The 13612-nt window shown below is 34.8% G+C and overlaps 1 protein-coding gene across 2 annotated transcripts; it reads right to left on the reverse strand.

Annotated features, from left to right (window-relative positions):
- Positions 1-615: 615 nt before the first annotated feature.
- Positions 616-13612, reverse strand: LOC120623824 (brain tumor protein-like). Of its 2 annotated transcripts, none has more exons than XM_039890081.1 (9): positions 13366-13612; positions 7263-7433; positions 6903-7047; positions 5430-6816; positions 4814-5094; positions 4474-4662; positions 3508-3676; positions 2556-2788; positions 616-2227 (listed from the first exon to the last, which is right to left on the reverse strand). In XM_039890081.1, the coding sequence occupies exons 2-9, from the start codon at positions 7373-7375 to the stop codon at positions 2123-2125; spliced, it is 2622 nt and encodes an 873-aa protein (XP_039746015.1). In that variant the 5' UTR covers positions 7376-7433; positions 13366-13612; the 3' UTR covers positions 616-2122. The 2 variants fall into 2 exon arrangements, with proteins under 2 accessions (XP_039746015.1, XP_039746014.1); XM_039890080.1 differs by having other exon boundaries at positions 6900-7047.

Consider the following 13612-nt stretch of genomic DNA (forward strand, 5'->3'; position numbering starts at 1 on the left):
ATAGCTAAATTAAATGTTAATACGTATAAATTCAGGAACTTAATATTGTTGAAAAAAATTACAGTACACATTTCGTATTAAACGAAACTTTTGTCTTTTAACTTCATTGACATCCGAGAAACTAGAGAGCACTTTAAACGAATTGTAAACTAAATATCACACTCATTATATGTTAGGTGGTCTGGGTTAAGTACTTCTTCATTACAACATATTGCAAATCTGTTAACGACTAGGTACGAGTTAGAGAACTTTCGTTTACATTATGGTTAATTTTGTTAACAAATAAAACATGCAAAATACTAATCTTTGGAACACGAAAGCCTCGATGGAAATGTAAAATGTTTCTTTCGTCGTTATGATTTGCAATACATATTATTTCACCATATCATTATCAGTATTAATATCCAATATACATCAAACATCTAAACAGATAAAACCAAGAAATATTTATTACATGAAAATTTTGTTTTTTTTTTTAATAATTTTAATCTACTAACCACAATTTTAACATTTTTTTTTCAATCTACTACCTAAACATTTTAAGAATTTCAATTTTGAATTTTAAATGTGGGTAGCTATAAAAATATATATACTTTGGCGAACAGTATACGAATTTTAAACATATAAATTTGTAGAAATAAAATTTGTTTATAATGGCACATTCATGGATATATTATATTGCTAGTATAATATATTTTAATTCAACGAAGAAATACGGCACATTAAAACTTTGTTAATTGCTTTGTGACGACGTGTACCCGTTAATACGTTAACTAATCTATTATAATATTTAAAATTCCAATTATCTTTGTAATCACCCTAAGTATATGCACGAAGATGCCAGTTAAACAGTTTCGTTTCGTATTGCTTTTCATTATTATCAGTACAGTACAAAGTTATTTACTTTTCTTTAGTAACAGTGGCTTTCCAATATAATTAGCATAAGATAAATTTAAATTAACCAAACGGTATATATCAATATTATAATAGCCTAGTGATGAAAAAATTTCAAATATAGGCTCCTAAAACAAGAGTACACGAAAAAACGTTTTGTATAGACACAAGAAATCTGTAAATGGTAAATATATTTTAACGGACAATATATAATATTGTATACGCGATTAACCTAAACTAGATGGCACGTTATTACAGTGTCGCCTCTTTTGGTCATAATAATAACGAAATTTTGCTAACAATAAACTCAATTGTGCGTTTAGAGGTGACTTTTGCGAATATTCGCTCGCAGAGAATATTAAAATTGCCAAAAGTGGTGCTCTGGAAGCAAGCGTTTACAATCGGAAAATTTATAGGGAGCCAACGCATTTACTATTGAGGCGACACACCCACGCAGACCCCTAATTGACATGTATTATAAAACTTCACCCGAACTAGGAACCATACCAGCTGCTAAATTTAGAAACAAAATCGTAAGTCCAGTCAACAATTAGGAGTGCAAATATGCTTTGATTTGATCATAGATTAATCATATTTGGCAGTGAGTTACAGCGCTCGTCTACCTGTGAGCTCTAAATCCCACATCTAAACAAAGCTTTTGTTCTTGCCTTAAAATTAAAGTAATAATTAGTGAACAATGCTGTGTACGTATTCGATCGGTATTCCAATCAAAATAAAAGAATAATGTCAAAATCATAAAAGCAAACCATCCTAAATATGAAAACTCTACAATCAAACTCTCATTATAATCCTTTCTTAACGTGCATATTGACTGGATAATAACATATGTAAACAAAGAGATATTAGCCTAAACTTTGGATTGTCTGTTATTACAACTAAATGCAACCATAATAAAAAAAAATGTGAGATGATACAAATCAAAAGTATCTAGTACTTTGGGAATTACACGTATCTACTAGCAGTGATGCCAATTTAAATCTTTAATTAAAATTTCACAACATAAGACAAAGAAATAGGAAAATTGGGATCACCGTAGCGAACGGTTAAATGTGACTATCGTGAAAAACACAAAACAACAAAAAGTAAGTAATCAAATACTGGTTTAGCAAAAATGTTAAGCTTTGTAAAATCAGCAATTAAATATAATAATATAGGGAATAAATGTGAGATCTTGTAGTATGCAGACTTACAGCCATTGAGTTACTCCTCAGACAATGTAAAGGGTGTTGAGGACTAGAACGTGGTGATTATTCTTAGCAAGGGTCACTATGTACCCTTCCGACGTGATCTTCAAGCCGCAGCAGCGAGACACCTATACAATTATTTTTTTGTTAAAAATTTTAATGTTTAAAATTTCTACTTCTGTATATCGCACCTTAAGAATCAAAGTGGCCTAAGCCAAAATTTATGTATTTTAACTCCAAAAATGTAAGAATTGAAATTTAATTATAATTTTTTAAGCTAAGAGTTTGATGCCTTAACTTTTATTATCTAAAATTGTATTAATTATTGATACCTACTAATAAGAACCTTTTTTAGTTAATCATATAACTAAAAAAACGAGTGACTTTGGTTAATGAACTTTGGACGAATATGTATATTTTTTAATAAGTTATGCAAACCTAATAAATATTACTAACCTTGACATAGGGGCATTCGAACTCGGTGACAAGGGCTCCGTCGCGCGAGAACACGGCCACGTGAAACTTGTTGCCGTGCGAGTCGCCGATGAGAACGTCTCCGGCATCGGAAACATCGATGCCGTTGGGGAAATTGGTCACATTTTCGCAGCCGATGCGACGAAGGAACCGGCCTTCGTCGTCGAATACAACCACACAGTGCCCTTTGAAGTCGCACACGTAGAATTCCTTGCCTGTGAATTATTTATTTATAAATAACTTTTACCCGCGTTCTTCGTGATTCATTACAGTTTCATAAAAATCCCATTTGATTTCTTGGGATAAAAGTAGCCTATGTTACTCTCCTTCCTTTACACTAGCTATATGCCAAAATTTACGTTGGTTTGTCGCTCAGTTAGGGCGTGAAGGAAGAACAAACAAACATTAACAAACGCATTATTGTATTTATAATATTAGTAAGAAATTAAGGCTGCCTTTTAATTAGTTTTTTTCGTTTAATTCGTTTCGCTGCCGTTTAAGTTCGAGGAATGTAAGCGAGACTGCTTTTTTTCGAGGAATTAGAAGAAGAAGAAGAAATACTTGATTGCACACAAACATCAGAATATAGATAAAATATAGAATAAACAACAACAAGAATTGTAGGCATGCAAAGGCGGCCTTTTTGCTGCAAGCAATCTCTTACAGGCAACCTCTGAAGGAAAAGCTGCAAGAGAGCGGTATAGTGCAATTATACTACATATATAGTTAGTTAGGAATTAGTTGGGTCAATTCAATGGTGAGACAGTACATGATAAATGCGTAATTTGTAAGCATTAACAGAGTCTATGTATGTGTGAAAAACTATAACTTTCCAAATTGCACCGGCCGGGAATCGAACCCGAGACCTTCAACTTAAAACAACCGTGCTCACCGCTGAGCCAGGGAAATCGTCAAAAATTGATTCGATTCTTACCACTGATTGCGATATCTGACGGCTCTCTCATGCACTCACTGCAATCGAACCAACTCATGAGATCTCCCTCCTCAGATAAGATAAACACAGTTGGTGTGACACTGTCCACAGCCACGATGAGTCCTTCAGCGGTGACTGCCAGACCAGCGACGATGTCGATGAAGCGTACCTGGAAACAAACCAGACTCTTCAAAACAGTCGCTTTTCAGAAGCATTATACACATAATCGTCATAATATATTCTTTACATCTTCTACATTTTATTTGGCACCAACTTAAAAATGTTGTAGAAAATATTTATTTCTTGCTTTTTAGGTGTATAACAAAGTTCTGTTTTTTTTGTTGAAATTGCGCTTTTTAATGGGTAGGTTTGGAATTATATCTAGTATCATCAGTCTCCCTATAATATTTGAAGAGTTCCCTTTAATTTCTCCAGATACCCTTCAACAGATTTTGACCCAATGAAAATGGGACAACATGGAAATTATACCGTCGCAAAACAATAAAATTATGTGCGCTTGAATAGCAATGCCTGGCAAAATCTTACGGGATCGATTAAATCAATGTTATGAAATTGTACTATTAAATCCTTAACTGCTCAACATTCGTATCTTCATTGCACTTGTGCGAAGCCGGGGCGGAAGCCGCAACTTCCGTGCGTGTATCAAAAACTCGACAGCAGCTTGACCGTTTTAATTTTATTTTTTATTTTGTCTCAATACGGTGGTTTAGAAAAGACCCAATCTAAATAATTCAGAAAATAATTTATATCACATTATTTTATACTTTTTCCCTAATATTATTACATTGTTTTACCTATTTTTCCAAAATTAAAATATTTCCTGTTTAAGATGTTGATTAAATTAAACCTACTAATATTTCAAACAGGAAAATAAAATATGATTGATAGTAATGTTCAATGAGATTGGACTGTGTTCTACAAAAGATTAAAAAATATATCACGTACGGCGATTTTCTTCAAGAAGTGTCCGTTCTTGGTAAAAATTTGCATGCGCGATCTCTCATTTCCGCGATCGCAAACGACGAATTTTCCTGTTGCGCGCACGACTGCAACTTTACGAGGATACCACAATTGACCCTCTTCCTTGCCCGCCACGCCGAAATTGAATTTGTGGTTACCAGACTTGTCGAATACCTGAAACATTGCCATTTATTAACAAAATTATATAAATAATAATAATTATATTAATAATTATATTATTATAGTATAGTATAAGTGTTGGTACATTTCTAGTGTCTAGTCTTGTATTTTTCCAGCCCAAAACGTATCTCTGCAAATATCATACCGTTATGCGATGGTTGTTTGTATCGGCTACAATGATGTCTTCATCGTTTCCAAGACAGAAACCATGAGGCGAGTTGAATTGTCCCTTTCCGCCGCCAAGTTGACCAAACTTGAATCTAATATGCATCGGTGTAGCCTTGTTAGCACGCACAAGGGGCGCCGGTGGAGCGACTAGTGCGGCCTCTTCTGCGGGTGTTAGGAGTGGTCTGCCCGGAGACACGCCGCGAGGACCAACACCGCCAATATTACCGACACCTCCAACTCCGCCAAATCCATTTACATCTGCAAATTCGTTTCAAATTACTCTCGTTTTTAATAATGTCCCAGTACTAGGCTTGTTTCTTCTATCATACGAGGTAAAAAGCTTTACCAATTACAGTCATATTTACATGTTAAAACCGGAACGACTCAACGTGCCCTTCGGGGAAAAGAGATGAACAACACCAATTTCATAACTCCGGACTGCAAATTTCTAATACTTAATGTGGTCTTTTACCTCGATCCAGAATTTTGTAATCCGTATACGAACACGCAAAGCACTAACTCAACACGGAAATTACTTAATTAAATCAAAATCATCATCATCAATTAAATAAGTATTGTGAATTGGTTCTCACCCGCATTCAAACCGAGCTTCGCGAGCGCTTGCAAGTTATTATATGCTTGAGGTGAATTGAGATCTCCAGCAAGTAATTCAGCGAGAGTAAACGGAGGAGCCGGTGATGCATGAGGCGGCGGCGGCACATCTTTCTCAGCAATGCTTGCCAGTTGTTGCAAATTATATTCGACCATCGATGGCATAGTAGGAACTCCCCCCACACCAGTAACTGCTCCGACGCTGTTAACGTTGACGACTCCGGGAAGGACGCCGGTGTTCGGCACGGCGCCAACGCCAGTTACTGCACCGACCCCTGGAACACCAATGGTCGGCACTCCTCCGACCCCGGGAACCCCAACTAAACTGCCTACTGAAACACCCGTTACGCGACGGACGTTACCCAGTGGATAATCATCGAAAACTGGGGCATTTGTTACGGATATAGCAGGTGAATGGGAGTTCGAAGTCACGGAGACAATGGCAGAGGATTCACTGGCTCGTTTCATTTCTTCCGCTCTAGTTGCTTCAGTGCGGAATGTCCCGAAAGATTCCTCGGTTATCGAATCAAATTTTTCCATTTTCGTTACAAATTCCAATGAAAAATCCACGTCGAATTCGGGAGCTCCTTCCAAGAGCCGAGTGAATTGAGAAGCTACAGTTTTCTTCAACATCACTATTTCAGTGCCGTCTCCCCTTCTGAGAAGCCTGGCTGCAAACTTGCAGGCGCAATCTATACGTTGTACAGTTTTGTCAACACGATCGAAGAGGTCCATTACTTTCAGCTCTCTCTCTTTATGCAATCTCTCTAGTTCTTCCAGAGCTTTTTCACGACGCCTCTCTAAAGCTGATTTGTAAGCGTGAAATGCCTCATTAATTATGTTTTCAGCGTCATCTCTCTGCCGCTGCAAATCACCTAAAGCGTCATCAATTTTAACCGACGCGCATCCTGCTGCGACAGCACGGGAATTAGCTTCAACGATAAAAGTACGCAGTTCTGCGCGTAAATTTGGCTCAGCGTCAACAATACGCTCACAACGATGCTCACCAACTTTGTGATCGTGGGTTAAACATTCTGAGCATGCGCCCACTTCACATTCGCAGCAATAAAATTTGAGGCTCTCTCCAGCGTGGCGAGTACAGAAAATTGGCTTGTGCACAGCAGCTTTTTCTTTGGATGATCTTAAAGCATCGAATGGCACAACGCGATGATTTTCAAAACACCTCATGAACTCATGCGCAGAATTGCAGTTAGCGCATAAGAAATGAGAACAATCAGTACATCTAGCGACTGCTGGTTCCTTGCTTTTGCAACAAGTGCAAACAACGGATTGATCCATGGATGAAACATCCAAGATGTTTGTAAGGACGTAGTCTGATGGAAGTGACATTGCTCCTCCTCCAGGCATCTAAATAAACATGAATTATTATTTATTTTTTGTTTTAAATGGCTCACAATTCAATTAAATTATTTATGAGAAAGTATAATTACCACCTTAGTTTCTTGTTTGCACAGAGGACACTCAACAGCCAAATCAAATTTAAGCGAATCCCCAGCTTCGTTAACCATCAGTTTATCAATACATGCTTCACAGAATACATGAAGGCATGACAATACACGGGGACTGCATAATTTATTGCTAAAAATTATAAACAACAATATAAATAAAAATCAAATCTGGATTACATAGAATGCAGATAAAGTGAAAAAAAAATTTGAAATCTCTATCAAAAAGATTCGCGTTTACTGTAAATTAAAAATGCATTGTCTTTGTCTATGTAAACCATAAACATATTATGCATCATGATATCATATTATATATTATTATAAGTATAGCAGTATTAAAAAACTCACTCGCAAATTTTACAATTTTGTTCTTGTTTTCCACTATCGGTAGACTCCAAAGACCCCTCATCTCCCAGACTAACAAGTCCATCCCCAAAAAGCTCGCCGTTTAATTCTTCCATTTTGACTTATAATTACAGTGTTGTATAATGTATATTTTTTACTTCAACCAACAATAATCTGAAATAAAACCATTATACATTATAACAGGATACAATCGAGCTTTGCTGATCCGCGATACCGAGGTAGGGTCGCCTGAAAATCAGCACTGTAGCAGTGAACACTTTACATCATTATGCTGAAATAATAGTCAGTTTGGGATTAAAGACACCACCAGATATAATGTCTACGTATGATTCCTATTTTTCGTATTTTTTTAGCTTTTTATATAATCAAGCTAACATATAACATCACGGATAACTGTACAATAGCATGCTTAAATTTGTTTATTGAAGTTAAGTTTTTGATCACTTATTTAAATTAGTTTTCCTTGGCATGCTTTTTGATTTTGGTTTTGGTATTATTAGTACAGATAGCGGTACCCCACGACTTATTGAAGTTTTGATAAATTTCCCTTACAAAATTTATTTCACTGTTCTAGCCAGACCGCTTCGACTCCCCCGCCTTCTCTATCCTAAGATGGTTTGCTACTAAGGGGCGTGATGTTATTATGTGTCCCACACTCTGAAAAATTGTGTAGAGATCACCAAGATCAGCCATCCCATTGTTTAGGTAGAATCATTATTCTTAAAATAATAAAATGGTTTTATTACTTCCATAATGAGAATTTTTTAATTTTTGCGCCTATCTTATTTATAAATATCTCTATTTTAACAAGTTAGGTTACGACGTGAAAAATTTCGTAACTTGTAAGTGCGGCGCTGGCTTAATAAGGTTAGGAACCCCTGCCATATTGCTTATTTCAAGAATTGTTTGAGATGAGACTGATGTTTAGCACAGTTTAGCGTATTCTAACAAATAAACTTTCATCACCTACATCATCCCTTTGAGAGTGGATTTATGCAAACGAAGTTGCGGCGACTGCTTTTCAATAAATTGTTGGCAGGTGAGTTATAAATAATTTGCTCATTTAATAAGGCAAAAATAACATTAATTACTTGTTCATTAATTATTATGAAAATTAGAGTAAAAAGAAACGACTTTGGAAAAATAACAACATCTAAGAAAAAACAGGTTACAGTTACAACCTATATTGAAAACCAAACTACGTTTAATAAAATACCGTCTAAAATACAAGTCTCATTAACAAAAATTTTGGTGTAGCAGAACGTTACAGAGAACTTTCAGGCAAGCAAGTTTCCTCATGATATTTCCTTAACCGTTAAAGCAAGTAATATTTTAATTGCTAAAATTATAAACGCACGTAACTCCGAAAAATTAGAAGCGCGTGCTGGAATCAAAAATTCAAAATTCAAAATTTATTTATTTCAAGTAGGCCTAATAAAAGCACTTTTGAAACGTCAAGTCTGTCTGTTTGTAGTGATTCTACCACCGGTTCGGAAGGCAGAATCTACCGAAAAGAAGCCGGCAAGAAACTCAGCAGTTGCTCTTTTCCAACATCAACAATTTACATTTTGCATTTTAACATTCATATTTCTATCTTGTGAGAGCTGAAAGCGGAGCCGGATGCTTCCAAGCAACCTTGTCATTAAAAAAATCATCAATTGTATAGTAACCTCGCTGTAATAAATGTGTTTTAACAAATTCTTTAATCTTGTGCATTGGCAGGTTCAAAATCACCTTAGGAATCATATTATAAAAGCGTATACTCATCAATCGAACTCGGTCTTCCCGAAAGTAAGCCGAAGACCTAACCACTGGGGTATCCAAGCTTATAAACCGCGTGTAAACAATATATTGAGCCAACTCGGCCGCTAGACTTTACAAAGAATGAGTGCGTTGCGGATAGGTGCGACCCCTCTCCTGCCTTAGTTATGACGGTTCTGCCATAATAGAGCGTCGGCAGTGGCGTGCTCTTCATACATGAACAAAAGCACTGCTTACCCTAAAATTGATATATAACTCGTATAGGAAGAGGATTTTGCTGTTTTATGCAATGTTCCTACTGTATGCATAGGTACCTTGGTAAGAAACCCACTGCACGCCCCTGCGCGCCGGAACTCTTTATGATTGAGTACCGTAGTGAGAGTTGACACACTATCTACAGCATATTACATATTATATGCTCATTAAACCTATGTGCGCCCATGTCACAATGTACTGTACTCTTATATTTCATACTATCACACTTAGTATATTTTGCTAACAGCATAAAGTGAATCCACCTGTAACCTAGTAAATAGCAAACTAATTTATTAATTTTTATTTATTTATGATTTATGTAATAAGTTTTGATTACAAACATATTTATATGAAGTAGAAAAAGGAAAGCTTATCTCTATAAGAGATCTCTTCCAGCCACCTCAGGATATGAGCAATATGATTTTATAATGTGGTATAGTCACCAATACATAAATAATTTGAAAATAATTACATAGACCTTTATACTGAGAAATGATTTAATATATAGTATTTACAATTTAAAAACAAATATAACCTAAAATAAACTAGGTATTTAAAAACTAAATAAAATCTAAAACGTCCTCGAAACCACCGCAGCGAGGCAAATAAATAATATATATATATTTTGTCTATAATTACATAGATATTATAATAATTATAGACAAAATAATATATATTTATTTTCTAATTTATCTTATATCTTTAAACGAGCAATTCTTGTATATATATAATTGGAATCTCAGAATCGGCTCCAACGATTTTCATGAAATTTAGTGTACAGGGGGTGATAAATCGATCTAGCTAGGATTAATTTTTAGAAAATGTAATTTTATTTGTGTTTTCCGGTAATAACCGATTTGGTGCAGACGAAGTTGCACGGGTCAGCTAGTATCTATATTAAGTAACTTCCGATAAATATACTATGAAAACGATAGATAGTGCTCTTTCACACTGTTTAAATGAGTGCACGGATAGGCAGTCTCTTATATGATCAGGTAATGAGTTCCATAGGAAAACAGTATAATATGAAGGGACATCAAGAGCATTTTTGACACGCAAGACCGCAAGGCTCTTACAGCAACACTAAATATGAACTAAAGGCAATCATGTTGTTATATCATCAATAATTCAAAAGCAGACTAAGGCCAAAGTACAAAGAAGTGCCGTACAAATGCCGACACACTAAGTTATGACACGCTTAAAATCCTACTACCTAATAAAAATGCGCAAGTTTGTATGGATGGATGGATGGATGTTCGTTACTCTTTCACGCAAAAACTTTTTGACTGGTTAGGCTGAAATTTAGAATAGAGATAGATTATACTCCGGATTAACACATATGCTACTTTTCAAAAAGATCGGTTCCAGCGGGAATCGTGAAAAACTAAAAAAAGCGGATGAAGCCGCGGGCAACAGCGTACTAGCGATTTTTTAAATAGGAACGAAAAAGGAGACAACTTTTTCTCATAACATACTGCGCGACAGTGTCTAGACAGCGTCGCGACTTTGTATACTACTGTGGCCGGTAATGTTTCTTTCCTCGCCATACACTTCGCCCGATTACTGTTTAGATCTTTTTAATAATTCTCTGAATCACAGATATTGTTTCGGATAACTGTAGATGAGGATAACGTTAAGAATAGGGAATTTCGCGAATGCGAAGCTCGCCAGGGTCGAGGCCCCAGAGCTAGGACAACACCAGCAGGGCAAGCTCAGGCAAGAGACAAAAATTATATCAAACGATTATATTCCCTGACAAGGGATATAATAAACATGTTAAAGCACAGGAACATGGAATAGGAGAAGTTTATCCCCGTTTGTTATTACACATATATTATTTCCACTTCTGCGCCAGTGCTCCTGAGGGAGACCGTGAACCTAAGGGTGCATACCGTGCGGCTCGGAATTCTACTATGGGTGGTAATAAACCAACAGACATGGAAACCCTCAACATTTTTTTTGTCATAAACTGTGTTCAAAAATTCAGTAACAAAAACATTCAATATGTTTATGCCCACAAAACTCGAGAGATTTGATTTGACAGCGCCTTATCACATAGCTTGAAATTGTACATTACATAATATTAAAAAAGCACTATGATTAGGTTTACCAAATATCTATTTCCCCTAAAGTGCCCTGATTATTATCAAAATGTAAATGTAAAAAAAAAAATAGGTATGTAAGATGCTGAATTTTAATTCTTGTTTTTTCCTCCATAAATTATGTAATTCCATATATCTATTCTAATATAATAAAGTGGAAAAATTTGTTTGTACCCAATAGGCTCCGAAAGTACTGGACAAATTTAAAGAATTTTTCACCAAATGAATGCATAACTATCACAAAGTAACATAGGCTATAAATTATTTTCAAAAAATTTAAGATTCTTAAGAAAATTGCAATAAAGTATCCCAAAGTACAAAAATTTTACCTATGAAATGCAATACTTGTCGGGAGTTGAGAAAACTATTGATGATACATAAAGATTACCACATGATTAAAGTACTCATTTTAAAAAGTCAGCGAGGGAATGTATCTATCATAGTTAAGTCGCAATAGCAGCTTTTGGGTTACATTAAGTGTATCCATTAGTATTGCAGTATTAATATCTAAATAAATAGTTTTATCATCAAGGGTATTTATATAGCAGTAACTATAATTCATTCTAATTGGACATTTAACTTAGAAGTTACCACAAGTTACAAACTCTCTCTGTTGTAAAAAATATGGAGAACATTTATGAATATAAATATTAAAGTTAGCTGTACAGAGGCTACTAGATTGCATAACCATGAAACCATATTATTTAACAACCACACCAAAAGAAACTTCAAACAAAAGCTTATCTTCAAATAATGATGGCTGTCAACAAATATGAATATAACTGAACAGTATAAATACACTGCAAATAAACTATCAGCCTTACATTGCATATTAAATGATGCATACTATTTGCCTGACACTATACATATATTAAACAACTCTCTGCATGATGTCAAACCTCCTTGGTAATGTTTATTTTTGTGAAATAACTGCCATGTATTGGTTCTAAGGAATAAGATAGTAATCCTAATAATTGCAAAGTCAGTCAGACTCTGTGAGTATATATATATGATATCTTATTGGACCCTTTTAGAATAGGGGGCTAAAGAAATATTAATCTATAATAAATTATTTAAATATGAAGCTATATTCTTGTGTTTATACAATAAAGTATAGTTTTCAATACTGATGGACACAGGAAATCCCCTTTGATGGCTTGGCGTTGATCACTAAACATTTAAATTTGTAAAACTAGTTACATATGAATAAATAGTCATTAATTTATGTAGGGTTAACAATGTTCTGCCCTGCCCATCCCCTTTGTGTGTTGGCTATTATTTAAAATATGGACAGTATCATTTGTAGGATTTTGTTTTAATAAAACTGTTATAGTAAATGTGAAAACCAGAAAAAAAAAACAAATCCTGAAGATAAAACATAATATGCATACCAGACTTATATAAATAAGTCTCAAGTAAGCACACAAACCCGGCGCAGATGTAATCTTAAAATGAGAACTGAATTGTCAATCATCCAACTTAAGGGATAACTCTTATTCCCCTCTGAAGACCAAACCCTAGTTTGAGTGAATTATTGAAAATTGATAATAATAAAGTAACTTACAACAACTCTTAGCTGTCATAACGTATCACATATTAATATAAAAATAACAAATACCATAAAATAGTCACGAAACAATTTCATAAAGAGACCGCACTTCCAATTTTAAACAGATAAAAAGTTAATGAAAAGTGCCGAAACAGATTTTTATTCAATGCTAATAGCACTGTAATGAAACTCCAAAAAATGTAATTACCTAAGAACGTAGGTACAGGACGGATCAGGAAAGATACTATGGAATAAGTTCTACACTTCTACATACCTACATTGAAGTACCTATCATAAACGCAATGCACCATGCACGCTGCAGACAATGGCGAAGGTCGATAGTCCATTTCAACACTATTTTTGAACAATTATATAGATTCCAAAGATTCCCTGTTAAATAATTAAAAGATTTACTAACCTTTAACAGTTATATTTAGCGGAAAGGGCGATATTCAAACACGCAGAATGTTCTACCACGCCGTAACTATGAGAATATTCATCACTATGTAAATAAATAAAAAATGAGCATCAAGCTTCAACAGATATATTTTTTTAAATAAAATAGTTTCTTCGATGAATTAAAAGAAAAGTTTTGTTACGTTCTCATTTTAAAAAGACGAATGAATACATCACTGTTTAGTTATTGATTTTCTTCGTTGCGCTCA

Source organism: Pararge aegeria, chromosome 5, assembly GCF_905163445.1.
Source record: "Pararge aegeria chromosome 5, ilParAegt1.1, whole genome shotgun sequence".
Lineage (NCBI taxonomy): Eukaryota > Metazoa > Arthropoda > Insecta > Lepidoptera > Nymphalidae > Pararge > Pararge aegeria.

Bases quoted from the DNA above. Each gene is read 5' to 3' on its own strand.
- LOC120623824 (XM_039890080.1), bottom strand. From the start codon at position 7,375: ATGGAAGAATTAAACGGCGAGCTTTTTGGGGATGGACTTGTTAGTCTG. The intron at 5,095-5,429 runs GTGAGAACCAAT...ACGAATTTGCAG, and splicing joins GAAGCTCGGTTTGAATGCGG to ATGTAAATGGATTTGGCGGA. The intron at 2,228-2,555 runs GTTAGTAATATT...ATAATTGTATAG, and splicing joins TCGAATGCCCCTATGTCAAG to GTGTCTCGCTGCTGCGGCTT.